The sequence below is a fragment of the Tursiops truncatus genome, chromosome 19 (genome assembly GCF_011762595.2).
Source record: "Tursiops truncatus isolate mTurTru1 chromosome 19, mTurTru1.mat.Y, whole genome shotgun sequence".
In the NCBI taxonomy this organism is placed as follows: Eukaryota; Metazoa; Chordata; class Mammalia; order Artiodactyla; family Delphinidae; genus Tursiops; species Tursiops truncatus.
This window is the reverse complement of record NC_047052.1, coordinates 13095522-13123288: the sequence shown is the minus strand read 5'-3', so window position 1 is coordinate 13123288 and position 27767 is coordinate 13095522. Positions and strand designations below refer to the sequence as shown.

General features: G+C 48.3%; 2 protein-coding genes across 5 annotated transcripts in view; one reads left to right on the top strand and one right to left on the bottom strand.

The window, feature by feature from the left end:
* Window positions 1-27767, top strand: part of EXOSC6 (exosome component 6) — an 80910-nt gene that overhangs the window by 18338 nt on the left and 34805 nt on the right. The gene's annotated exons all lie outside the window — the stretch shown is intronic.
* Window positions 1214-16193, bottom strand: CLEC18C (C-type lectin domain family 18 member C). 4 transcript variants are annotated; one of them, XM_033846130.2, is made up of 13 exons: window positions 16057-16193; window positions 15637-15872; window positions 14926-15017; window positions 12448-12687; window positions 6155-6252; window positions 5613-5734; window positions 5328-5435; window positions 4762-4854; window positions 4266-4372; window positions 3546-3675; window positions 3082-3178; window positions 2081-2172; window positions 1214-1624 (listed from the first exon to the last, which is right to left on the bottom strand). In XM_033846130.2, exons 2-13 carry the CDS (start codon window positions 15773-15775, stop codon window positions 1587-1589), a joined length of 1356 nt encoding a protein of 451 aa, XP_033702021.1. In that variant the 5' UTR covers window positions 15776-15872; window positions 16057-16193; the 3' UTR covers window positions 1214-1586. The 4 variants fall into 4 exon arrangements, with proteins under 4 accessions (XP_033702021.1, XP_073651810.1, XP_073651811.1 ...); XM_073795709.1 differs by having other exon boundaries at window positions 15637-15867; window positions 16057-16173; XM_073795710.1 differs by lacking the exons at window positions 4762-4854; window positions 16057-16193 and having other exon boundaries at window positions 15637-15938.

Below are 27767 nucleotides of genomic sequence, written 5' to 3'. Positions count from 1 at the left end.
GTTTAATTTTTTAAAATTAATTAAGTTATTTATTTTTGGCTGCGTTGGGTCCTCGTTGCTGCATGCAGGCTTTCTCTAGTTGTGGTGAGCAGGGGTTACTCTTTGTTGCGGTGCGTGGGCTTCTCATTGCAGTGGCTTCTCTTGTTGTGGAGCACAGGCTCTAGGTGCGCGGGCTTCAGTAGTTGTGGAATGCGGGCCCTAGAGCGCAAGCTCAGTAGTTGTGGTGCACAGGCTTAGTTGCTCCGCGGCATGTGAGATCTTCCCGGACAAGGGATCAAACCTGCATCCCCTGCATTGGCAGGTGGATTCTTAACCACTGTGCCACCAGGGAAGTCCTGTTTAACTTTTTGAACAATCGCCAAACTATTTTTCACCATGGCTGCACCGTTTTACATTCCCCAGCAATGTATGAGGGTTCCAATGGGTCCCCACCCTCATCAACACTTGTTATTGTGTTTCATTGCTAACAGCCATCCTAATGGGTGTGAAGTGGTGTCTCACCGTGGTTTCTATTTGGATTTCCTAATGACTAGTGATGTTGAACATCTTTTCATGTGCTTATTGGCCATTTGTATATCTTCTTTGGAGAACTGTCTATTCAAGTCCTTTGCCCATTTAAAAATCATTGCCCTTTTGATAAATTCCTTTTCTGCCATGACTAGCCAGGGCTGTTTCTATGTTTCTATTGGCTGCAACCAAGAACCGTGACTGATCTGCTTCTCCCGGTTCCATGGGCCCAGGCCACACTTGTACTGATACTTCCAACCAGCAAAGCAACTCGATGTTCGCACATAACAGTGTGCATTCTGGACGCTAATGGTAGCACCTCCCATTCTTGCACCTGCCTGGACTCACCCTCTCACCACTATAGGGAGAGGGAGGAGATGGGGCCATAACAGACCCCAGTTCAGATTATCACAAAGAAAGAAGAGACAAGTAGAAGCAAGCATAATTAATAAAGGAGGAGGTGTGAACAGAAACACAAAGCTGACAGAGGCGGTGGTGAGAGGAGCTGGGAATTAGGGATGCAGACAAACAAGGCTTCTAAATCTGTGCATTATTCAGGACTAAGAGTCTGAAAACCTCCAGAGGGTGGCCTGGGTCATGTGGGCAAGCAGGGATGGGACTGAGGTGGCTGGGAGGAAACCAGTCTTCCTGGGATCATTCTGGGTTGTCTGAATTCCCCTTCACAATGAGCATTCACAAGTCCATCTGATCCATAACTTAGTTTAATCCTTTGTGGGGTGCATCCTGGGCAGCAAGGAACCTCTGTCTGCCCCAGAGGGTCCAGCCCAGATGGAGGAGAGTGGTCTCTTCTGACCACTGCCCCGGACTCCTGTTTCAGTGCCTAATTAAGACCAATCTTCCCACTCAAAAGCAGGCTGGGGGACCCCAGGCTCCCCTCCTCCTATACCGGGCTCTCCATCGGCCTCACTTGTACCCCCTGCCCCACTTCCTGCAAGGTCTGAGGCCTCTTTGGCTGTTGGGCCTGCAGTCCTAGCCCAACCCTTGTTCTAAACAGGTGGGCAGAAGGGCAGGTAGGGCTGTGCATCCAGGTGCTGGCAGGGGAGAGGCATGGGTGAGCCTCAGGGCCCTGGGTCCCACCGGGAAATGTGCTCCTGAGCTGGAAAGGAAGAGAACAGAACAAGGGTCAGTGACAGCCCAGGCGGTCCTGGGATGGGGACCCTGCTACACTAGGTCCAGAAATAGCCATGATCCCACTTGCAGCTCCAGATCCTTCTAGCAGGTGCTGCTGGGGGCTGATTCTGGGCTAGGTCTCACCTCTGTCCCCACCATAGTTCACTGTGCTCTAGGGAATCAGGGAACGCTGAAGAACCCGATGGGTCCCCATGTGGCAGCTTTAGTGACAGGAGGAAATGGACATTGGTGAAATCCCCAGCCAGGCTGTAGTTCTGGTCTTGCCCCTGCGTGGCTGAGCCCAGGCCTATCTCCCTCTCTGTGCTTCAGGGGCCTACAGGTCCAGCGAGGCCCTGAGCAGGATGGCCCTGTGTGCTCAGACACTCTAGACTGTTCATCTGGATATCCCCAGGGGACAGGGGAGCCGTGGGAAGGCCCTCACCAAACTGGCAGATGTAACGGTTTCGGGTTTTACAGCGCTGGTCGTTCCAATTGAAGGCGGCCGATGCCTGCAGTTCCACACAGTTGCCAAACCTGCCAAGATTGTCGAGTGCTCAGGGTGGAGGAATGAAATTATGAGTCCTTAAATCCTCCCCCACAGTGGGCCACCTGCACCTAGGGAGGTGCCTCTTGGGTGCCCCCTCCCACATATGGGGCTTCTGGGAGCCAGCCCCAAGCCCATGCCTGCACTTCACAGCACTGCAGCTCCTCTCTTCTCGGGGTGCAGTGGGGACAGCTCCACCCACCGCTGCAGCCCTCAGCCATGCCGGCCACTGCAGGTGGGGGCAGTGGGGTTGGAACAGACAGGCCCACATCTTTCCTCCCAGCAGGAGAAGGTATGCCTGGGGGCCCACCAAGCCGGCTTCCTCTAGGGATAGACCAGTGGCCTGGGCATGGCTGCCATCAAGGAGGTCAAAGGAGAACTGGGCGGGGTATCTGGAGCCTTGGTGGCCACACAGCCTGACCACCTCCCCTCTGCCCTGGGCATTCCTGGGCTTTGAAGACCAGGGCTGGGCCTCAGTGCAGGCGGGCCAGTGGGCAGATGTGTGCAGGAGTGGACGCAGGTGGGTGGCCAGCTAAGGAGGGCAGAATCAGTGTATTGATACAGGCAGAGGAGGCACGGTGTGGGGGAGGGATGGATAGATAATAGAGAGATGGAGAGACAGCTGGAGGGATGATGGGGACTGTGGATGGATGAAGCCTTCTTGGGTTCCCTCTCTTTTATTTGAGCCCCTGGAGGTCAGGGATGTACCTCATCTCAGCACTGGGCCCACAGCCAGCTGTGCCCAGACTTCCTGGCACCTGGGCACCAGGTAAGGCCCAGACCCTCAGGGCGCTTAGCCAAGCAGCAGGCAGGGTGGAGGTGGTTCAGCGGTGTCTGAAGGCTCGGCCAGCAGGCAGGTGAGAAGTGGGCACAGGGGAGGGAGGGCACCCCAGACTCACCCCTGGTTGTCAGGCTGCCCAAAGGCAAAACTGGTGAAGGACTGGTGCTCCCCGGTGGTCCAGCGGAAGGAGTCCTTAGCGGTCTTGTAGGTGAGCCCTGAGTCACAGCAGCCAAGGCTGGCCTCACACCCGAGATCCCTGGGCCCCGCTGGCAGCCCAGGCTCCCTGTGATGAGGGCCTGAGCCCAGAGCCTGCTGCCCAATGCCTGTCGACCCCCAGCCCTTAAGCCCCCTTCCCAGCACTTCCAGCCCCTCTGGTGGCTCTCCCTCCCTTCGGCTCTCTCTGAAAGGAGTCACCAGCTTGACTACTGGCCCCATTCTGGGCCCCAAGCCCTCACCACACCCTTACTGCCCGCTGGTAGGTGCTCTGGGTTTCCACGGCCCAGATTCCTGGAGCAGTGTGAGGCATCCCAGCCCCACACTCACTGCATCCCTTCCCGCTCCACCAGTCAGCCAGGCACTCACCGATCCAGAAGTTCCTGGTCTCAAAGTCATTGTTGGTCACCTCGTTGGTGGTCTCCAGGCGGCCCAGGTAGAAGGCGAGGATGTCCTGCACTTTCTGGCTCTCAATCTGGGCTAGCACCCCGCCCTTTCCCTGTAACCCCCGCTCCGGGTCATTCTGGCCCCAGAGCTCAGGCCAGCCCTTCCTTTCCATCCTGCCACCCATCGTGGCCATGGATGTCCAATCTGTGTGCTGGCCGGGCTGTCATCAGCCCCCCAAAGCCTCCTGCCTCTTAGAGCAGAGTCCGCCTTCTCTTCTCTGCCCACAGCTCCTCTGTCAGGGTCCCACACTTGGAAGGGTTTTGTTTCACCTGCTCAGTGTCTTTAATACATTTGGATTGGTTGCCAACACTAATAAATTGAGAGCTCAGTGAAAATCTGCATTTCTGGTTCTCTTGAGAAATTCCAGGTCCTGGCCTCCCTGAACTTGCATTCCTGCCCGGCAGCCAGCAGCTTGAGCTGAGTCAAGGTGGCCCCTTAGATGGGGGTTGAGTGGGGCCTTGTCCCTGGGTCCCTCAGCTCATTAAGTGACCTCCTGGCTTCCATGGGCCTCTGAGTTGTAACCCCTGCTTTATACTAAAGATGAGAGTCAGGAGAAGTCAAAGGAATTCATCTCTTAGCCCAGGGTCCCTCTGTTAAGAACCCGGGGGGACGGTCCCTGGGAAGGCAGGGGCCAACCATTACCTGGCATTTCATCTTGGCTCCGTAATAGGTGTCTGCCTCTGAAGACACCATGAAGCAGTCTCCATCGATCCTCAGGTCACAGGTGTGGAAGGGAAAGTGCACCTTGGCTGGGAGGAGGGAAGCCTGATTTTGTGTGTGGGTGCCTCAGAATCATTACCCTTCCGGTCCTGCCAGGATGTTAAGCTCAAGGTACCCCTTCCTCTGGCCACCAAGCAGGAGAGGGGGTTGGGGTCAGTGGTGTGCTGGTAAATGTGTAACAACCAGCTCTCCCTCAAAAAAAAAAAAAGTCTATGATTTTAGCATTGCCATTCCTGTGGTGGTGTGAAGACCCCCACCATGGCCAAGTTCAAGCTACCACTGTGACGTCACTGATCGGGGAATGGGGGAGAGATGCGTACGATGGACTCCTGTGAGCTGGTCCGAGCCAGACCCAGCACCAGCTGAGGGGGTCCTGGGAGGGGCTCGTCTTGTCGGGGGGCTTTGCGACAGGACTCACTGGCACACTGGGCTCCCCCATAGCCAACATCACAGACGCAGGAACACTCCTCTTCCCGGAACCGGCCATGCACGCACTGCACGCTGCACCGCACTGCCAGGATGGGGCAGGGGAGGGGACGGCACTCAGCTGGCAGCCACTGGGCCGCAGGCTGCCCCTCACAGGCCACAGATGTGCGCAGAATGGCCAACCACAACAAGAACAACCCCTGCGCCCCAGAGATGGAAACCATCTGGGCTCCCAACCGCTGCCACATTTGGCATCTTTGGTTTGATCTTGTAGAGAGAAGCAAATCGGGGTTTGGGAGTGGACCTGCTCATGGTCACAGAGCTGGGGAGTGGGGGACAGTGGGAAAGGAATCCACTTCTGGATCCTAATACTGTCCTCCTCCCACCATCCCAGGGCCTGAGGGGCCGATCTGATTTCACTTTGAATTCCCTGCACAGCGCAGGGTCTGGCAGACCGTCGGTGCTCAGTGAATGCTTATTGGATGAGGATAGGCTGTGTGAGGATCCCTCCCTGGGTCCCCCGGGTGGTCACAGTCCAGAACACCAGGCGCCCCTCACCTTGGCAATATCTGCCTGTGTAACCCGGGGGACAGTGGCAGTGGCAGGTGCTGAGGTTGAGATGTCCGTGGTTCCGGCAGCTCATGCGACATGGGTTCCTGGGGACCTCTGGTCGGATGAGAAGGAAACGCTGTGAGGGCGCCTCTCCCTGGCAGGCCAGGCAGGTGCCTCCCCGAGTGCTGAGGGCCAGGGCTTCTGGGACAGTCCCTCAGGATGCTGCCTGCCTCCTCCAGGATCACCAGATCAAGCCGCCCCAGCCAGAGGCAGGCAGGGTGGGGCACTTACCACACAGCCCCCCTGCGTGGTCCCAGGCTTTGAAGCAGCCCGAGACGCTGGCTGTGCAGAGCGAACACCAGGCGCCCTTCTTGTAGGGGACGATGGTCTTCCCGTTGACCTCCCAGTTGCCTCTGTGAGAGCAAGCAGCAGAGGCTAGAAGGACCTGGCCTTGGGCCTTGCTGCCTGCCCCACCAGCCCCTTCAGCTCTTTCCGGCCCAGCCAGGAAGGCAGGGAGCTGGGAGAGACAAGGAGATTTCCTAGGAAAGAAAAGATGACCTCCAAACTAATACTGGGCAGATGCCCTGAACGCTGGGTGGTGCCTCCAGGAAGGGGTGTCTGAGAAGAAGCCACATTCTGCGTGGCCAGAATCTTGGGTGCTGCCCACTTCTGCACCCTCTCCCTTTCCTCCTTTTTCCCTCTCCCAGCAGGAGTGCAGACCAAGGGGTAAAGGCCTGTGGGTGGGTGGGTGAGTGTCTCACCCTGGGTGACAGCATCCCCTACCCCGCAGCCCAGCAGGGGATGGCAGGGCAGCTGCCATGGAGGAGGCTTACCCGGGAGAGTAGGCACAGACAAAGGCTTCCATCTCAGCCTGGGCCCCAGAGCAGGGATGCCGCCCACAACCCAGCTGGCTCGAGGTGGCCCACACGAGCTGCAGGAGACACAGTGGCTCAGAAACCCTCTCAGGGGCCCCCTGCACTCCTAGTCTGGGGACCAACAGCCTAGATGATGCTCCCCTGGGAAGGGTGGACACAGCTCTTGCCCCAGGCCAAGCAGATAAACAGTTTTGTCACCTCCCTGGGGACCCCAGGAGCAGTAGCTGTGCTGGGCAGGGATATAAGGATAGGTGGGAATAGTCTAGAAAGGCCTTCTGGGTCGGGAAGTGAGGGTCAGCAGATACCTGAAGGGAAGGGAGATTGTGGATAGTGGAGGAGAGTGGGAAAAGAGACTTGGACATCAAAGGCCTTGTGATGACTGAAAAAATGGCCACAACGCTTCACTTCTCCCTACAGCCCCCTCTTTATAAAATGTGGCTTTGCAGTTCTTTGCATCAACAGGAGGAATCTCTTTCCCACACCTTGAATCTGGCTGGCCCTGTGGCTTCTGTTGGCCAACAGGATGCAGGAGAAATGATATTGAACCATTTTAAACCTAGGCCTCAGGAGACCCTACAATTTCCGCTCATTCTCATAGAACTCTCATGCTCAGCCACCACGTGAACAAGACTGCTGGAGGTTGAAGAACCTTATAGGGCAGAGATGAACCAGTTGAGGCCACTCTAGACAGCCAGCTCCCAGCCAACGCAGCAGCTGACTGCAGTTGCAGGAGTGGGCCCAGCGAAGACCAGAAGAAACTGTCAGCTGAGCCCAACCCAAACTGCCAAGCTGCAGAATCGTAAGATGCTATATTTGGGAGTAGTGCGTCATGCAGCAACAGCTAGCAGATACAGGTCTTTAATAGTATTCAAAACTAAGATTTAGAGTTTTAGAATCAGTGACAACCTGGAAATAGCACAAATAGTCAATACACAGGAATAGCCAAGCAAACTCTGGTAGCCACTAAAAATGACCAGCATGAGGCAGGGAGAAATGCACATGTAGTCATACCTATGTATCCAACAATTAGAGAATATGCATTCTTTTTAGGAGTGCGTGGAACTTTTGCAGACACTGACCCCTCAGTAAGCCACAAAGCAAGATTCAATAAACACTCAATAACCAACATCCTACAGGACACATTCTATGAATTCAATGCAATAGAATGTAAAGGAAATAATTTACTATTATTATTATTAATTAAATTAAAAAAAAAATTTTTTTTGGCTGCGTGGCTTATGGGATCTTAGTTCCCTGACCACGGACTGAACCCAGGTCCTGGCAGTGAAGGCATGAAGTCCTAACCACTGGACCACCGGGGAATTCCCAAGGAAATAATTTAGAAGTAAGTAAAGGAGAAAACATAGTTTGGAAATTTAAATATACACTTCAAAATCAAAGACAGCATCATAATGGAAAATAGGAAACTCATAGACCTAAGTGACAATGAAATCACTAAATTCCAAAACTTATGGGACGTAGCTAACAGAGTTTAGAGGGAAATTGATAGCTTTAAAAGGCATATACCAGAAAAGAAAAAGGAGTTAAAATTAATGAGTTAAGAAAGTAGATGAAAGAAAATAATAAAAACAAGGGCAGAAGGACTTCCCTGGTGGCGCAGTGGTTAAAAATCCGCCTGTCAATGCAGGGGACATGGGTTTGATCCCTGCTACGGGAAGATCCCACATGCTGCGGAGCAGCTAAGCCCATGTGCCACAACTACTGAGCCTGTGCCCTAGAGCCTGTGAGCCACAACTACTGAGCCCACGTGCCACAACTACGGAAGCCCATGCGCCACAACTACGGAAGCCCGTGCGCCTAGAGCCTGTGCTCCGCAACAATAGAAGCCACTGCAATGAGAAGCCCGCACACTGCAACGAAGAGTAGCCCCCACTCTCCTCAACTAGAGAAAGCCCACGCACGGCAACGAGGACCCAACGCAGCCAAAAATAAATAAATTAATTTTTTTAAAAAAGAGCAGAAATTAATAAAAAGAAGAATAAAGTTGTGGATGGGTGGAAAAAAGAGAGAAGGAAAACAAACAAAAAACTGATTCGTTAGAATAGACAAACCTATGGGAAGACTGGTAAAGAACAAAAGAGAGAAGGCACAAATAAATACAATCGAGAATTTTAAAAGGACATAGCTGCAGACACAGGAAACATTTAAAAAATCTGTTTAATTCTAGTTTAAAATCTCTGTTAAATGACAGTTAGCACCAACAAACTGGAAAATATAAAATGGATAGTTTCCTAGAAAACAGAACTTGGCAAAACTGTCTCAAGAAGAAATAGAAAATCTGAAATGATCTACGACCATTTCTAAAAGTTGAATCAGTAATTAAAAATCCATGGATACATACACATGCACACAAAACAAACAATCAAAAAATAGAACAAGGCCCAAATAGTTTTACAGAACAGTTACAGCAAATATCATAGAACCTATTCCAGGAAACAGAAAATGAGGCAAAACCTCCAACTCATTTTATGAGGTTAATATAAACCAGGTGAGGGCAGAACGAGAAAAGAAAATCAGAGGTCGATTTCACTATCAAATAGTATTTAGGAAACCAAATATAGCAATTAATTAAAAACAACAATAACACACACACACACACACACACCCTACATCGCTTTATTTCGCATCACATCATATACACAATGGAATACTACTCAGCCATAAAAGAGAATGAAATTTTGCCATTTGCAGCAACAAGGATGGACTTAGAGGGTATTATGCTAAGTGAAATAAGTCAGACAGAGAAAGACAAATACTGTATGATCTCACTTATATGTGAAATCTAAAAAATAAAACAAACTAGTGAATATAACAAAAAAAAGAAGCAGGCTCACAGATATAGAGAACAAACTAGTGATTACCAGTGGGGAGAGGGAAGCGGGGAGGGCAGTATAAGGGTAGGGGAGTAAGAGCTACAAACTATTAGGTATAAAATAAACTACAAGGATACATTGTACAACATGGGGAATATGGCCGGTATTTTTTTTTTTTTTTTTTTTGGCTGTTTGCGGGCCTCTCACTGTTGTGGCCTCTTCCGTTGTGGAGCACAGGCTCTGGACGCGTAGGCTCAGCGGCCATGGCTCACGGGCCCAGCCGCTCCATGGCATGTGGGATCTTCCTGGACCAGGGCACGAACCCGTGTGCCCTGCATCGGCAGGCGGACTCTCAACCACTGCGCCACCAGGGAAGCCCAAGGCCAGTATTTTATAATAACTATAAATGGAGTATAACCTTTAAAATTTGTGAATCACTCTATCGTGTACCTGTAGCTTATATAGTACTGTACAACAACTGTACTTCAATACAAATAAATAAATAAATATGAGTCATGAAACTGTGAGCTGATAATTGTTGAAGCTGGATGATAGGTAGATGGGGGTTCATTATATCACTTTGACTGCTTTGTATATATTTGAAATTTTCTATAATAAAATGTTTAAAATACGTGACCAGGAAGATGTAGTGTCATGTAACAGCTTTGTACACACACAAAAAAATTATTCATGTATTTCATCACTGTAAATAGTTAAGGAAAAACCTTATAATTATTTCAATAGATGCACAAAAGGCATTTGATAAAACACAAAACCTTTCCATGACTTTAAAAATCCTTAACAAACTTAGATTAGAAAGAAATGTCTGGGGCTACCCTGGTGGCGCAGTGGTTGAGAGTCCGCCTGCCGATGCAGGGGACACGGGTTTGTGCTCTGGTCCAGGAAGATCCCACGTGCCGCGGAGCGGCTAGGCCTGTCTATAACCTGATAAAGGCTACTTATTAAATTCATATGAAAGAATCAGGAGAAAGAATCAAGAATAGCCAAGAAATTTTTGAATGATAATAATAACATGGGGGATTTTCCTGTCAAAACTTTTTATAAAGCCATAATAATTAAAGCACATATATGCAGGAGTAAACAAAAAAAGCAACAAAATAGAAGAGAGAACTCAGCAACAGACCCATGTGGATATGTGAGCTTGGTATATGGCTGAGGTGGCATTAGAGTCTGTGGGGGAAAGATTCAGTTCTTAATACAAGAAGTAAAAAAAAAAAAGATAAAATTGGGCTTCCCTGGTGGCGCAGTGGTTGAGAATCTGCCTGCCAATGCAGGGGACACGGTTTCAAGCCCTGGTCTGGGAGGATCCCACATGCCGCGGAGCAACTAGCCCCGTGAGCCACAGTTACTGAGCCTGCGCATCTGGAGCCTGTGCTCTGCAACGAGAGGCCGCGATAGTGAGAGGCCCGCGCACCGCGTTGAGGAGTGGCCCCCACTTGCCGCAACTGGAGAGAGCCCTCGCACAGAAACGAAGAGCCAACACAGCCATAAATAGATAAATAAAATTTTTAAAAAGGCAAAATTCCTTTAAAATAAAAAGATAAAATTAACTCCAATATCACTAGATGGCTTAATGACTTCAATATGAAAAAAAGGAAAACATTTGAACTTTGGAAGAAAATACAGGAAGAATATCTAGCTGATGTCAGAGTTGAAAAGGATTTATTTCTTAAACATGATACAACAAATGGATGAACTATAATGAAAAACAAGAGAAAATTGATTACATTAATATTAAAATCTTCTGAAAGATTTATCTTATAAAAGATAACATAAAGAGAAAATACAAGCCATATATTAGAAAAAAAGTATCTGCAACCAATATGACCAACAAAAAGTACAAAGCATATAGCAAAGATGCTTACAAATTAATAAGGGAAAGATGAAATTAAAAGGCAATGAAAAGAACAGAAAAGAGGCTCAGTCCCACATGTAATCAGGGAAATGCAAATTAAAAACAGAATGAGGTAGCATTTCACAGCCTTGAGTTGGCAAAAATGAAGGAGCTGACAATACTCCTTAATGAATAGAGTAAGAATGGGGAGTGAGAACTGGTTTGTGGGCAGGAGTAGAGTTGGCGACATCACTTTGGCAATAGCTACTAAGGTTGTAGGTGCGTGCTCCATCTGACCCAGCCATTCCCCTTCCAAGTGTGTCCTAGAAAAAGTCTGGACACATATGTACAAGAGGACATTTGTGCATTTCGGTATGACTTGGGATAGTAAAAAAAAAAAACGTGGAAGTAACCCAGATGCCTGTAAATTGCAGTTTATTCATAGTGAATCACACATGCATGCTCAGATCAACGGAAACAAATCTTACAAATGTGGTCTGAAGTGATAAACACAAATTGCAAAAGGAGACGTACAGAGAGAGCACTTAGGTAGGATTTAATAACACACAACCCACTTGCACAAGTAGAAAAGGTATCAAAACCCTTCCACGTATAGTAAAGGTATTAAAACATGCTTGGGGAAATTCCCTGAGGGACCATTGGTTAGGACTTGGTGCTTTTACTGCTGGGGGCCTGGTTCCATACATGGTCGGGGAACTACCCTCGGCCCCCCCTTAAAAAAAGAAAAGAAAAACAAGAAATTCCCTGGTGGTGCAGTGGTTAAGAATCTGCCTACCAATGCAGGGGACGTGGGTTTGATCCCTAGTCCGGGAGGATCCCACATGCCGCGGAGCAAATAAGCCCATGCACCGCAACTACTGAAGCCCACGCTCCTAGAGCCCGTGCTCCGTAACAACAGAAGCCACCGCAATGAGAAGCCCACGCAACTCAACGAAGAGCAGCCCTCGCTCGCCGCAGCTAGAGAAAGCCGGCACGCAGCAATGAGGACCCAACGCAGCCAAAAATAAATAAATTAATTAATTAATATAAAAAATGTTAGTGTCATGCAAAACAACAAGAATAACAACCCTCTACCCTGCAAGTTGACACATAAAAGTAACCATTAAAAAAAAGAGAAAAACATGCTTGGGATTTTGCCTGTGTTTTCCAGTGCTGGATCCTAGTACATAAACGATGCCAGTTACAGAGAAGACATTCAACAAATTTTGTTGAGGGGGAAGAAAAGGAAACATGGGGTGTTTCACCTGGACTTCAGCAAGGTTACCTCGGGAGGGACAGAGGAAAGGGCAGAAGGAGGGCTTACGCTTAGTTTTGTTTTTTTAAGAGATGAGAAACAAATATAGTTAACATTTTCTAATGCTAGGTAGTGGATAAGAAGGAGTCCATTATTTGATTTAGCTTTGAAATATTTCATATTTAAAGCTGAAAAAAGTAAAACTAAACAAATGGGAGGAAAAGCAACCACCAATTTTAGGACAAACTGCAGACCTCTGAACTAGCCCAGCAGGGCAGGGGCCTCAGAGCCGGTACCCGGGCCTCACCTGAGTGTAGTGGGTGCAGGTGGCATTGGGGGCACACTCGGCCGCTGCCTGGCTGTACTGCTGCCCCTCTGAGAACCACAGGCCCACCACGTGGATGAAGGACGCCGAGCTCACGGGCAGCAGCTGCACATTCCAGCCCACTTGCGGGGTAGCCCGGGGGACAGAGGCTGGGCTTGGGGCTGGGGCGCCACAGAGGGCTGCCCTGGTCTGGGCCTGTTGGGCCAGGCTCTCGCTCCAGTCCTGGGGGAAAGGAGCGCAAACAGCAACATCATCAGGGGACCCTGGCCCAGGCCTTAGTGATCCAGCCCCCCCACCAGCACATCCAGAGGTGCTGGTCCTGCAGGGAAGAGACCCCAGCCCAAACAGGGGTCCTGCTTGGCGGCTTGAGTGCTCTGAGCTGCTTTCACCGCCTTCACTGGGGCCAGGGAAGGTCAGACAGGACCTGCAAGGGGCGCTCCAAGGTGGTGTTGGAAAAGCACCTGTCCTGTCTGGACCCCCCACCCAGAGCCCGGCTCCACCCAGGACTGACGGCTTCCGTCCTTCTGATCCAGTGGCGTGTACCCTCAGGCCCCGCCCACTAAGGGGGATGGGTGTTCCTGGGCGCGAGGTGCCAGCCCACGTGATAGGATGGGTCTTTGCCGTAATTTTTCCCGTCTGGTAATGGGAGCCCTGGATAGTGCCCAAGCCTTTCAAACTGGTTCCGTGTTAGGTAAAACTGACCCTGGCCATTGTCAGAAAGGCTCCCTCTTGGCTTCCCTTCTGTGATGCAAAAAGTCGTAGCAGCCATACCGCTGTGTCTTATTCCCTAAATCTGGTTTTGGAGTACACAGGGGCACCAGCTGGGAGTCAGGACCGGAGAGGGTGTAAAGGTCTCCAGGGCCTCAGCGCTTTGGTCTCAGCGAGCAGAGTTCTCTGGAGTGGGCCTAATCTGCTCTTCCCACCACGTACCAGCTGCCCTTTTCCCTACCCCCATCCAACAGCTCCCCGTCCTCTGAAACGGGGGGCTTAGCAACCAGGATGACATGTGTCACCCGATCGTCATGCCCTGGTCCAGCCCAGCCACCTCATTCCAGCTCTGTGACCTCCAGCAGTCTGCTAATCTCCATGAGACTCAACATACGCTTCTGTAAAATGGAATAATAGCTTCTGTAAAATGAAATAATAAGGTGGGTGTTCCCTGGTGACCTAGTGGTTAGGATTCTGGGCTTTCATTGCCATGGCCCAGGTTCAGTCCCTGGCCGGGGAACTGAGATCCTGCAAGCCGTGCCGTGTGGCCAAAAAACAAAACAAAACAAACAGATAATAAGGTACCCATAGGGTAAGATTGTGTGAAGATTAAATGGATGCAGAGAGAAAAGTGCTGCACTTAGGGCCTGACCTGCAGCAGCCTGGGCAGATGGTGGTTGTGATTTTACTGCTGACGGGAACTGGAGCTGGGAGCAGCGGGGACTGCGTGGGGCGCCTCAGCAGCCCGGACCACCCCCAAGGGCCTCAGCCTCCACTGGGGTGCCCAGGGCCAAAGCTGTGGGTGTGACAGAGGCTGAGTTGTGGGGCTCCAGTTGCATTTTTTATGAAATGATGTTTTCTAAGACTTTGGCAACAGGACCATGGGAAGTGTAGAAGCTGACCGGAGCAGCCTCACACCGGGCACTAGGGCTGGGAGTGTGGGGATGAGAGGCAGGACCTGGGCCTGAGGAGGGGCAGAGCCGCCGCGAGCAGGGAAAGGGGGAGAGGCGACCCCCCTCCTGCCCACCCCACCCCCACCTCCTGGGAACCTGACCCTGGAGCTCTCAAGGTCGCCACTGCTGCGCCAGCCTCAGAGGAGTTTATGGGAAGCAGTCATGGGGAACCCTGCCTGCCCCACACTGCCCCTCCCTCGCTCCCTCGACTGTTACCATGGGAGGGCGCAGCTGGGGTCCCATACTACGGGGCAGTGTTTCTGGGCCCCAGGATGACACCTTCAACCCTGAAGCCCCGAGGGAGTGGTGGGAAACCCTATACCCCGCTCCCTGGCCCCCAGTGAATGAGCTGGGAATTGGGGAGGGGGCCCCTCCTAGTCGCCTAGACAAACTGCTGAAGAAGCAGTGGGTCTGGTCACACACAAGCCTCACCCCTCCCACCCCCAGCAGGATGCTTCTCCCTCCCTGACTAGCCTCCAGTCCTGCTGGGACTCTTTTGTGATGCTCCTGTTTCTTGGAGGAGGGGACCCCAGCTCTTTCCATGTCTTCTGGTCTCCGGGGCAACGGGAAGGGATGCAAGGAAAAGCCCAAGGGCTGCCTTTCTGGGGGAGGGGGAAGCAACGGCCCCCCTCCCCCCCCGACCCCGGCAACCAGGCGTGGTCCCAGAGCGGGAAGTTGGCTGGCCGCTGCCCCACTCTGCCAGGTGAAAGGGCACCTGGCACTGGCATGGCCTCCTCAGTCCTCTTCAGGGTTGCCCCTCCAGGTGCCCCCTTGGCCAGCCCGGGTTGGGGGTACTCACCATTCTCTGCATGTTGGCTGCAGGGGGGTGGACCCGGCTGCGCAGGCGGTTGTGCAGGGAGAGGAGCAGGAAGCTCTCCTTCTTGCTCAGGGCTGGGGCGGGAGACACGGTCAGGCCACCTGAGCGGTGGGACCTGGGCCCGGCCCCTGGTGATGGGGCGGGCGTCACCAAGGCAAGACGAGAATGCAACCCTGCACTTATGGAACGAGTGATGGGACAGGACGATGGTGGGTGTGTATGGGAGGACCCGGGGCAGAGGCATGGGGGCATAGGGAGTTGTGGAGAATGCAGTGGGGCTGAGACAGAGAGACAGGTGTAGGCGTAAAGGAGCCTTAGGCTGAGAGCTGGGGGTGGGGTGATAGAAGGGAATGGGGGCCTGGGGGCTAGGTGTGAAGAGGGGTCCAGCCCTGGGCTCGCAGCAGGCCCTCTGGCTGGGGCTCCTCTCAGCCACTGAGTCTCTTCTGGGGTCCCTGCTGCAGGCTCCCAGTGTTCTTCCTTCACCCCCAAGCCTGGGCCCACTCCCCTTCATCCTTCTGCCCCAGTCCCAGCCTCCTCCATCCATCTCCGGCCCCTGGACTGTTCGAGGGTGGCTCTTTAAATCACACCAGCCTGCCCAGGGCTCAGGCCTGGGAACTGGCTTCCAGAAGCCCCCTGGGACCCTCTGCAGAGCTCATAGCTCCTCCACTCTTTCCTCACCCCGCAGCCCCTTACCTCCAGGCACTGGAACCTGCTTCTCCTGTAGCTGGAGTGGGCGCACCTCTGCCCAGGTCATGCCAAGGAGAGCCAGGAGTACGGGCAGGAGGCCCGGCCGGTGGCCCCCCAGCCCAGGGGAGGGCTCCAGCCTCAACATGGGCCTGCTGGGTTCTCTGGGCTCTGCCCGGCTCAGCTGTCCAGCTCGCTTCCCAGACTGGATGGAGCTATTCACAATCTCTAAGAGTCAGGCTGGGCTGGCAGACAAAAGGGGGAGGCTGGTGAGTAATCGGTGAGTCCAAACAGCCTCCCTTCCTTGGCGCTGGCATGAAAGGAGACAGACAGCTCCAGTCCCGGGACTCCCTCCCTCCCTCCCTCCTCTGGCTGCTGGCCTGGTCAGCCCACCCGCCCGCCCGCCCGACAGCCAACCGACCAACCCACCGAGTGGTTCGCAGCGACCCCGTGGCCCCTGCTAATCATTGCAGGATTATCAGAGCCCTTGGGGAGCCCTCGGAGACCCTGCTGATTGGCCCGCAGACATTCCAGGGCTGCAGATTAACGAATAATGGCTGTGCCCACGCTGGAACAGTGTCCTCCAGGCCCATTGGCAGCTTCTCCTCCCAGCCCCAGGCCCAGGCAGGCTGCGGCCATGTGCCCTGCGGGCGGGCAAGAACTGGGCAAGACCCCAGGGGAGTTCTTTCCTTTCTTGGGAAGCCCCGTCCCAACCCCCAGCCATGAATTAAACATAGGCGGATGGTAACCGCACACCAGTCAAGCGCCACTGGTGGGTGGGGGCACTGGGGCAGTGGGTTTGTAGGAGAGTGGGCAGGGGCTGCCCCAGGGGGTGGAAATGGGTACCTTAGGACAGTCTGTCTGGGTCGTGTGCGGGGCTGGGTCCCAGCCCTGCTGCCCCCCCAGGCCCACCCACGTGACTGCAGGCTAGGAGAGGGCAAAAGTGAGAAGAGAGCACGTGATGCCCTTGGCTGACTCGAGTCCTGCTGGGAACAAGTCGGCCTCCGGACAAACAGGCAGCAGGGCAGCCAGTTGCCATGATGCTCCGGGGCCTGGCTGCAGCCAGCACAGTCCCACTGGAATAAGCTGAAGAAGATCTGCACCATGGCCCACATTTCCTAGAAAATAAAATTTGTCCCACAGGCCACAGCCAAATGCCCACATTCCCCTCAGGGCAGATCAGAGGTTATTCAGCCATCCCAAAGGACAGCCCTGAAAGCCAGGTACTTCTTCCTTCTGGAGTTTGAGTGACCCCTGACCCATGGGCCAGCACTCTCTCAGAACCAGGTGTCAGTTCCCTGGAAGCTCTGCTGAGAGGCAAGTGGGCTTGGCTTTTGAGGGGGAAACACGGATGGAATGTGGATACCTTTGTGGATGTTGGGGAGTGGAGGCAGGGCCAGGCACAAGGACCCCTAAGCCAGTCTGGGGTTGGGGATCCCCCTGTAATACCCAGGGCTGAGGAGTTTCTTCTCCCTCAAACGCATGACCAGACAACCTCAAATTCACCCTGTCTGGGTCCCAGCAGTGCTTAATAAAACGGAGTTTACAAAGCAGCTTCGAATATGTGAATTCAGTTAATTGTTGCAACAACCCGGGGCAATAGAAGATGAGGAGCCCATGTTTTAGATGTGGAAGCTGGGCTCAGCATGCCTGAGGGACTTGCCCCAGGTCACCCGGCAGGCACATGGTGCATCCCAGCTAATCCGGGGGCTCTGTCTTCACATTCATTCCCAGACCCTGGTGCAGATCTGCTTTAGTTCACATCACGGCCCTTTGAATTCAATTCCCACAGCCCTGCTCTGCACCAGGTAACAAAAGACCCAATTCCTGCTCCTGGGCTTTGAAGATAAATGTGGCTAGTTTTCCTGTAGTACAATGCTGGGCACATGACACAGGTGGGAGGAAAATATATTTTGGGGCCTGGGGTGGAACAACTTTTGAGCGGCCCTGGCTCACTGTAAGAGGAGGCCGGGGCGAGCCCGGCTTTCAGGAGCCAGAAGAGGAGAAGCTGAGCAGAGAAAATACCAGACCAGACATCTGAGGGCCTAGCTTCTATCTGAGGTGCTGTCTGTGACCCTGGAATTGTCACTTCCACCCTGGGTCTCAGTGTCCAATTGTGTAAAGCAGGGGTGACAATCTCTCTGGACTCCCTAACTAGGGCATTGCACTTTGGTGTATGTAATATTTCCTCCTGGGTCCAAACTTTTTACAGGAATCTGCTGAGTAGTTGTAGTGGGGTTTGAGAATGGGCATCCAATTTCTTGCAAGACAAATTTCCCCGATAAGCAACTTCTATTCTGATTTCTATCACCATAGGTTAGTTTTATTTGTTCTGAATTCATATAAACAGACTCATAGAATATACACGCTTTGAGGCCTGGTCTCCTTTGCTCCATGAAATGTCTGTGAGATTCATCCATGTTGTTGTTTAGTATTAGTAGGTTGTTTTTGCTTTTGTCATTGTTGTTGCTCTAATTGATGGTAGTGTTTCATTGTATTTTCATTCTCCTACAGATGGTTATTTGGCTTGTTTTAAGCTTTTGTTTATTATGAATAAAGTTGCTATAAACATGATTGAACAATTTTAAATTTTCGTTTAATAAACATGTATAAAAGAAAGAAAAGACAAAATTACCCAAATCCTGAAGGAAAGAGGGAACATCATCACAACTGATCCTACAGAAATCAGAAGGGTTGTAAGGGAATATTAAGAGCAACTTTATGTCAACAAAATAGACAACATAAGAACAATGGACAAATTCCTAGAAAGACAAATTATCAAAAGTGACTCAAGAAGAAATAGAAAATCTAAAAAAAAGAAGAAGAAGAAATAGAAAATCTAAGTAGATCTATCACAACAAAAGAAACTGAATGAAAAAGACTTCCCACAAAGAAAAGCTTAAGTGCAAATGGCTTCACTGGTGAATTCTGTCAATATTTAAGGGAGAAGTAATACCAAACATACATAAACATTTTCAGAAAGCAGAAGAGGAGGAGGATTTTCCAACTCATCTTACAAGATCAGTATTATCCTGCTACCAAAGCCAGACAAATATAGCTCAAGAAAAGAAAACTATAGATCAATATCACTCATGAATACAGACACAAAAATCCTCAGTGAGGGACTTCCCTGGTGGTTCAGTGGTTAAGAATCCACCTTCCAATGCAAGGGACGTGGGTTCGATCCCTGGTCGGGGAGCTAAGATCCCACGTGCCGCAGGGCAACTAAGCCTGCATGCCACAACTACTGAGCCCGCATGCCACAACTAGAGAGAAGCCTGTGCACCACTACAAAAGATCACGTGTGCTGCAACTAAGACCCGATGCAGCCAAAAATAAATATTTAAACAAATAAGCAAAAAATAAATTTAAAAAATCCTCAATGAAATATTATAAAAACGAATCTAGCACCATAAAAAATGATTAACACCATGACCGGGTAGGATTTATTCTAGGAATGCAAGGTTGGTTTAACATGTAAAAGTCAATGTAATGCACTGTATTAATAGAACAAAGGACAAAACCCATATGATCCTCTCAAAGACACGGAAAGAGCATTTGGTAAAATCCCAAACCTATTCCATATGATGATTCTCAGCAAACTAGGAATAGAAAGGAAATTCCTCATCCTGTTAAAGGGTCCCTGTTATGGACTAATACAATCTGCATCCCCCCAAATTCGTATGTTGAAATACTAATCCCAGTACCTCAGAATGTAACTACATTTGGACATAGTTTCTTTGTTTTTTTTGTTTTGTTTTCTGGTTTGTTTTTTTTTTGCTGCATTGGGTCTTTGTTGCTGAGCATGGGCTTTCTCTAGTTGGGGCGAGTGGGGGCTTCTCTTGTTGCAGAGCACGGGCTCTAGGTGTGTGAGCTTCAGTAGTTGTGGCACGTGGGCTTCAGTAGTTGTGGCACGCGGGCTTAGTTGCTCTGCGGCATGTGGGATCTTCCTGGACCAAGGATCGAACCCATGACCCGTGCGTTGGCAGGCGGATTCTTAACCACTGCTCCACCAGGGAAGTCCTGGACATAGACTCGTGCTCTTATAAGAAGAGGAGGTTAGGATACACATACACACAGAGGGAAGACCATGTAAAGACACAGAAGATGGCCATCTGTAAGCCTAGGAGAGACCCTCAAAATAAACCAACCCTCTTGACACCTTGATCTTGGCTTTCTAGCCTCCAGAATGTGAGTAAATAAATTTTTGTCGTTTAAGCCACTCAGTCTGTGGTACCTTGTTATGGCAACCTAGCAAACTCATACAGCCCCTATGGAAACCCTACAGCTAACATTGTACTTAGTGGTGAAAGACTAAATGCTTTCCCCACTAAGATCGGAAACAAGGCAAGGATGTCTACTCTCACCACTTCCATTCAACACTGTACTGCTGAATGTGCAATTAGTGCAATAAGGCCAGAAAAACAAATTAAAGTCATCTAGATTGGAAAGGAAGAAGTAAAACAGTCTTTATTTGCAAATGATATGATCCTGTATTTAGAAAATCCTAAGCAATGTTTAAAAAAAAAAAACCTACTAGAACAAAGGTCTCAGGATACAAAATAAATATATAAAAATAAAGTGTATTTGTGTAAACTAGCAATAAACAATCCAAAAATGAAATTGAGAAATATTTCCTTTCACAATGGCATAAAAAAGCACAAGACCTAAGTGCATAAGACTATAAAACATTGCTGAGAGAAATGGAAAAATATCTAAATAGATGGAGAGAGAGACATTTCATATTTATGGATTAGAAGACTCAATATTGTTAAGATGCCGGTTATTCCCAGATTCATTTACTGATTCAGTGCAATTCCTATCAAAATCCCACAACCTTTTTTTTTTTAAAAAATATTTATTTATTTTTGGCTGCGTTGGGTCTTCATTGCTGCACGTGGGCTTTCTCTAATTGCGGTGAGCTGGGGCTACTCTTTGTTGCGGTGCGTGGGCTTCTCATTGCAGTGGCTTCTCTTGTTGTGGAGCACGGACTCTAGGCACGCGGGCTTCAGTAGTTGTGGCTCGCGGGCTTAGTTGCTCCGCAGCATGTGGGATTTTCCCGGACCAGTGCTCAAACCCATCCTGCATTGGCAGGCGGATTCTTAACCACTGCACCACCAGGGAAGCCCGCCTTTTTTTTTTTTTTTTTTAAAGAAAGTGAGAACTGGATCCTAAAATGTATGTGGAAAGGCAAAGGAATTGGAATAACCAAAACAAATCTGAAAAAGGAAAAGATGGGAGAACTTATACTACCTGATTTCAAAACTTGCTATGAAACTATAATAAACACAACTATGTGGTATGGATAAAAGATAGATATATAGATCAAGGGAAGAGAATGGACACTCCAGAAATAGTTAAATTTATGGTTAATTGGTTTTTTAAAATTTTTGTTGGAGTATAGTTGATTTATAATATTGTGTTAATTTCAGGTGTACAGCAAAGTTATTTGGTTACACATATACATATATACATGCTTTTTCATATTCTTTTCTCATATAGGTTATCACAGAATATTGAATAGAGTTCCCTGTGCTATACTATAGGTCCTTATTGGTTATCTGTCTTATATATAGTAGTGTGTGCATGTTAATCCCAAGCTCCTGATTTATGCATCCCCCAACATTTCATCTTTGGTAACCATAAGTTTGTTTCGATATCGTAAGTCTGTTTCTGTTTTGTAAATAAGTTCATTTGTATCATTTTTTAAAAATTAGATCCCATATATGAGTGATATCATATGATATTTGTCTCTGTCTGACTTACTTCACTTAGTATGGTATCTCTAGGTCCATCCATGTTGCTGCAAATGGCATTATTTTGTTATCTTTTGTTCTTTATATATATATATATATATATATATATATATATATACACATACACACACACAATGGAATATATATACCATGAAATATATGCCAATGGATGCCAATGGAATATATATACATCTTCTTTATCCATTCATCTGTTGATGGGCACTTAGGTTGCTTCCATGTCCTGGCTACTGTAAATAGTGCTGCAATGACCATTGTGGTACATGGCTCTTTTTGAATTATGGTTTTCTCTGGATATGTGCCCAGGAGTAGGATTGCTGGATCATATGGTAGTTCTATTTTTAGTTTTTTAAGAAACCTCCAGACTGTTCTCCATAGTGGCTGTATCAATTTACTTTCCCACCAACAGTGTAGGAGGGTTCCCTTTTCTCCACACCTTCTCCAGCATTTATTGTTTGTAGATTTTTTGATGATGGCCATTCTGACCAGTGTGAGGTGATACCTCATTGTAGTTTTGATTTGCATTTCTCTGATAATTAGCGATGCTGAGCATCTCTTCATGTGCTTTTTGGCCATCTGTATGTCTTCTTTGGAGAAATATCTATTTAGATCTTCTGCCCATTTTTTGATTGGGTTGTTTGTTTTTTTGACATAGAGCTCTGCATGTTTGTATATTTTGTATATATGCATTTGTATATATTTGGAGATTAATTCCTTGTTGGTTGCTTCATTTGCAAATATATATTTTCTCCTATGGTTAATTGATTTTTGACAAAGATGCCAAGACAATTCAGTGGGGGAAAGGATGATCTTTTTAACAAGTGGTGCTGGGACAGTTGGATATGTTAAATCATGAGATTACACAGCTACTTCACATCATACACAAAATGAATTTCAAGTGGGTCATAGACCTGAGTATAAGAGCTAGAACTATAAAACATCTAGAGAAAAAATTGGAGAAAATCTTTGTGACCTTGGGTTAGGCAAAGAATTCTTAGTTATAATACCCAAAACACAATTCATAAAATGAAAAATTGATGAAATGGATTTCATAAAAATTTAAAACTTTTGGCTTTGAGAAGTCACCATTATGAAAATGAAAAGACAAGCCACATAGAATATTTACAAATCATATGTCTGATAAAGGATTTATATGCAGTACACAAAGAACTCTCACAGTTAAACAAAGAGAAGACAAACAACCAATTAAAAATTGGGCAAAGATTTTAATAGACATTTCACAAAAAAGATATATGAATGGAGACCAAGCACATGAAAAGATGCTAAACATCATTAGTCACTAAGGAAATGAAAATTAAAACCACAGTGAGGTACCACCACATATCCAGTAGATTGACTACAGTCCAAAAGACTGATGATACCAAGTTTTAATGAGATGTGGTCGAATTGGAACCTGCATGTGTTGCTAGTGTAAATTTTACAGCCACTTTGGAAAACAGTTTGGCAGTTTCTTAAAAAGTTAAATATATACTTATCCCCAAACCCAGAAATTCCACTTCTAGTTATCTGCCCAAGAGAAATAGACACACATGTCCACACAAAGACTTATACACAAATGATCATAGCATCATTCGTAATAGCTCAAAGCTGGAAAAACCCAGATTTCCATCAAAAAGGTGAGCTGATAAACTGTGGTATATCTATATAATAGAATATCATTCATCAATAAAAGGGAACAAACTTTCCCCCCAGCTTTATTGACATATAATTATCATATAAAGGAACAAATTTTGACACATGTCACAACATGGAGGAACTTCAAATGCCTTTAGCTAAGTGAATGAAGTCAGACACAAAAGATGATATATTGTATGAGTCCATTTATAGGAAATTTCTAGAAAGGGACATCTCTAGAGGAGAAAGGTCAGTGATTGGGGATGAAGATGGGAGTAGGGACTGACTATAAATATTTATGAGAGAACTTTTGGGGATGATAAAAGTATTCTAAACCTGGATTGTGGTGAAGGTTGTACAGATGTATAAATTGACAAAAAGTCATTCAAATGTACATATACAGTGGGTGAATTTCACAGAAGATAAATTATATCCTAATAAAGCTGTTTAAAAAGCAAACAAATAGTAGGAAACACTTACCAAATCGTTTTATGAGTCCAGCCTTACACTGATACGAAAACCAGACAAAGATATTACAAGAAAAGTATGTAGGGTGAAGTGGACTAATGTCCACAATTTACTTTGAAATGCACCAAAACCAGGTTAAATTAGTGAATTGATATTGGGATGAATAGATGAATAAAGATCTGATAAAGGATGTTTAGAAAAATGGTAGAATCTAGCATTAAGTATTTTTATATTCATTGTAAAATGCTTTTAACTTTACAGTACATTTGAAATCTTTAAAAATAAAATGCAAAAAAGGAAATGAATTCATATGGCTCAGCTGAGAATAATTTTTATAAAGACAAAAAATGTAAATAATATGGATTTAATCCAAAAGGAAAATAAAAACAAAGCTTATAAAATTGGTGGCAAGTGGAAGGAACGAGTGTGTGTATACAGCGTGGGAGCTAAATCATCTTCCAAGTCAGCAGAGAATATCTGAAAACTGGAAAACCAATAAAATAGCAGGATAAGCATGAATTAAGAAAAAAAGAGTTAATCACCAGAAGAAAGACCTGTAAGAGTCAGACGATTACCCCTGGGGATTGAGAATCACTTGTAGTATTACTTGACTTAAAATTTGTGTTGGTATTACTTTGATGAAAGTCAAAATTAAACTTAAAAATCAGTCATAAAAAGCTGATACTTAAGTCATAAGGAAAGTAATAAGCAGGTCCTATGTGAGTCAGCAGCCCAAGACCTTCGCCTGGTTGGGTTGCATGGTTGAGCTGGAGACCAGAGTCACCCAAGGCTGGTTCCCTGAGGTCAGGACTGCTCCTTCGTGGAGGGTTCCTGGCTGCTGAGGGTGCTGGACTGGCCCCGAGCCCTCTCGAGTCTCCAGAACCTGCCCCTGCCTCAGGTGGTGCAGTGGGGTTAGAGGTTGCAGGAGCCTGGAGGTGGCATCCCCACCTGCCTCTCTTGTTCTCTGTTCTTAGCTCCTGACTGGCTGGGCATCTGCAGGTGGAGATGCTGGAGGGCTGCCTGGAGGAGGAAAGCACGGCCTGGCTAGGCAAAGAGAATTTTACATGTGGGATGGGGTGTGTCACCAGGTCATATGGAGAGAGTCTGTGCCTAACCTTTAATGAGAAGGGTATGTGGACCAGACATTTAGAAAGCATTTGGAGGAGGAAAGGTGGAGCCCAGAACAAGCAAGTGTGTTGTAGGCCCAGAGCTCTGGCACTGAGCGCGAGTGGAGAGGAGAGTGGGATCCTGCTTTTTCAGGCCCAAGTCCTCCGTGCTTGTTGCCACTGGTGTGTCTTCCTCCCGTGATTCTGCTGAGCTTCGGTTTAAAAAGCTGCCAGGATAAGGGGAATGAGTCACAAGTGGGGGCCCTCTGCTTGGGTGAGACTCTGGCCAGGCTCCCCTGAATCCACACTCTCCTCTGTGGCCAAGGGTCCTGGCTGCCTTTGCTCCTCAAGGAGCAAGGCCAGCAGGGGCTTGTGGCAAGGGGCTGAGAGACAGGACACAAGTTTCCTGGGAGGCTGCTGTGATGTTCCAACCTAGAGCCTGTGGGAACAGAGGTTGGGTGTCCAAACTGGTCACCCAGGGGAGGAGGTGTAGCCAGCAGAGGGGGGCCAGCTGGTCCAAGTGGGAATGAAGCACAAACGTCTAGCGCTACTCAGACCCCCGGAAAAGCTGGAAAGCACAGAGGCCAAGTCAGCCAAGATCACCGGAGGCCAGAGTAGAGCTGCTCACAGGTCATCCACACACATGCATCCCTGGGCCTGGAAAGAGCTCACTCAGCTCAGACAAGCCCACTGGATTCCCAGGCTGCCTCCTGAGTGAGTGAGTCTCCACCAAGCCCAAGTAGCTCGTAAATAAGTCATAATGAGCGCAAAGCATCAGCCCCAGGGGCACCTGGGGACTCCCGCCCAGCTCCCGCCACAAGCGTCAGGCTCACAGGCCTGGGCACAGGTCTCTGCTCTTCAGCTGCGTGTCACCAGCCTCTGTGGTCATACAGTTTGGCTCATCACCCACACCTCCCACAGTCTGGAGTCTCAGGTGCCAGGCCGTGCAGCTCACTTTGCAAGAATAATAATAAAAGTAGCTGTTGTGTAAAATATTTCACAAATTTTGGGCCAAGTATTTTATACGCATTATTTGAGTCTGCAAAAACAAAAACCAAAACGTATAATTGCCCGTTTTACAAGCAAGTAATCGGAGGCTGTGATGATTAATTTTATGTATCAACCTGGCTAGGATACGGCGACCAGTTGTTTGGTCAAACACCAGTCTAGATATTGTTGTAAAGGTATTTTCTGGATGTGAATAACAGTAAAATCAGTAGGCTTTCAGGAAAGCAGATTCCCCTCCATAATGTGGCGGGGCCTCATCCGTTCAGTTGAAGGTCTTAAGAGAAAAGACAGAGATCCTGTGGAGGAAGAAGGAATTGGGCCTCCACGCTGCCTACGAACTCGAGACCCCCAACATCAGCTGTTCCCTGGGTCTCCAGCCTGCCCGCCTGCCCTGTGCATTTCAGACCTGACAGCCCCACAATCCCATGAGTCACTTCGAGATAAATCTCTCCTTCTACATATATACACATCCTACTGGTTCTCTCTGTCTCTCTTTTTGCCTATTAAAAAAAATTTTTTTTTTAATTATTTATTTTGTATTTGGCTGTGTTGGTCTTCGTTGCTGTGTGCAGGCTTCTCACTGTGGTGGCTTCTCTTGTTGCGGAGCATGGGCTCTAGGCACCCGGGCTTCAGTAATTGTGGCACGTGGGCTCAGTAGTTGTGGCTTGTGGGCTCTAGAGCGCAGGCTCAGTAGTTGTGGCGCACGGGCTTAGCTGCCCTGCGGCATGTGGAATCTTCCCAGACCAGGGCTCGAACCCGTGAACCCTGCATTGGCAGGAGGATTCTTAACCACTGTGCCACCAGGGAAGCCCTTTTTGACTATTTTTGAAATTTCAGGTAAATAAACATATATCAGCATGTATTCTTTGGGGTTTTGTTAGACATAACAATATTATGTCCACGAGACTTACCCATGTAGTTAGGTTTGGCAGTAGTTCTTTTCCATTGCCGTGAATATACCACAACTTATGCATCCATTCTACTTAAGTGAAAGACCTGTTAATTAACAAGACATGTCTTCTGCCCTGTTCTGCCTTTCCTCCTCTGCCATCCAGCAAACAGGACAGGATCACCACAGTCAACATTCCCATTGGGAAAAGGAGAAGATGGGATGCACACAGCACTCTTTGTTTCAGAGTAATTCTGAAATCTTGGGATGCAAATGTTACAAGAGCCCTCTATTCTCCAGGTGGAAAATATTCTATGGTTAGATTTTCATTCTGGCTTTGGGGAGCAGGCCCCTAGCACATTGTTTTCTGTAGCTCCTTAATCTGTCCTCTGGGCTCTTCATTCTACCCCCTTCCTTTTCCTCCTTGGCCACATCTGAATAGGCCACATCTCTGAGGGCTAAGCAGTTTTCTCATCCTGCTTTGATCCCAGAGAAGATTGGGGGCCCAAGTTGGTTTCAAGCTCAAACAGTCACTGCCAATGTTTGTCCAAGGTGATGTTTTTTTTTAATAAGTTTATTTATTTTATGTTATTTTTTAATTTTTGGCTGCGTTGAGTCTTCATTGCTGCATGCAGGCTTTCTCTAGTTGAGGTGAGCGGGGGCTACTCTTTGTTGCAGTGCATGGGCTTCTCATTGCAGTGGCTTCTCGTCACAGAGCATGGGCTCTAGGCATGCAGGCTTCAGTAGTTGTGGCATGCGGGCTCAGTAGTTGTGGCTAGCGGGCTCTAGAGCGCAGGCTCAGTAGTTGTGGTGCATGGGCTTAGTTGCTCCGCGGCATGTGGGATCTTCCCGGACAAGGGCTCAAACCCATGTCCCCTGCATTGTCAGGCGGATTCTTAACCACTGCGTCACCAGGGAAGTCCCAGTTTTTTGTTTTTCTTTTCCATTATGGTTTATTACAGGATATTGAATATAGTTCCCTGTGTTATACGGTAGGACCTTGTTGTTTATCCATTCTACATATAATAGTTTGCATCTGCTAATACCAAACTTCCAATCCTTCCCTCCCCCACCCCACCTCCCCCTTGGCAACACAAGTCTGTTCTCTATGTTTGTGAGTCTGTTTCTGTTTCATAAATAAGTTCATTTGTGTCATATTTTAGATTCCACATGTAAGTGATATCATATGGTATTTGTCTTTCTCTTTCTGACTTACTTCACTTAGTATGATAATCTCTAGGTCCATCCATGTTGCTGCAA

Excerpts from the sequence above, each read along its gene's own strand:
- CLEC18C (XM_033846130.2), bottom strand. The coding sequence starts at position 15,775 with ATGTTGAGGCTGGAGCCCTCCCCTGGGCTGGGGGGCCACCGGCCGGGC. Across the intron at positions 12,688-14,925 it reads CAGCCAACATGCAGAGAATG|GACTGGAGCGAGAGCCTGGC; the intron begins GTGAGTACCCCC and ends CCTTTCCCCCAG. Across the intron at positions 6,253-12,447 it reads CCTGCACCCACTACACTCAG|CTCGTGTGGGCCACCTCGAG; the intron begins GTGAGGCCCGGG and ends TGTCTCCTGCAG.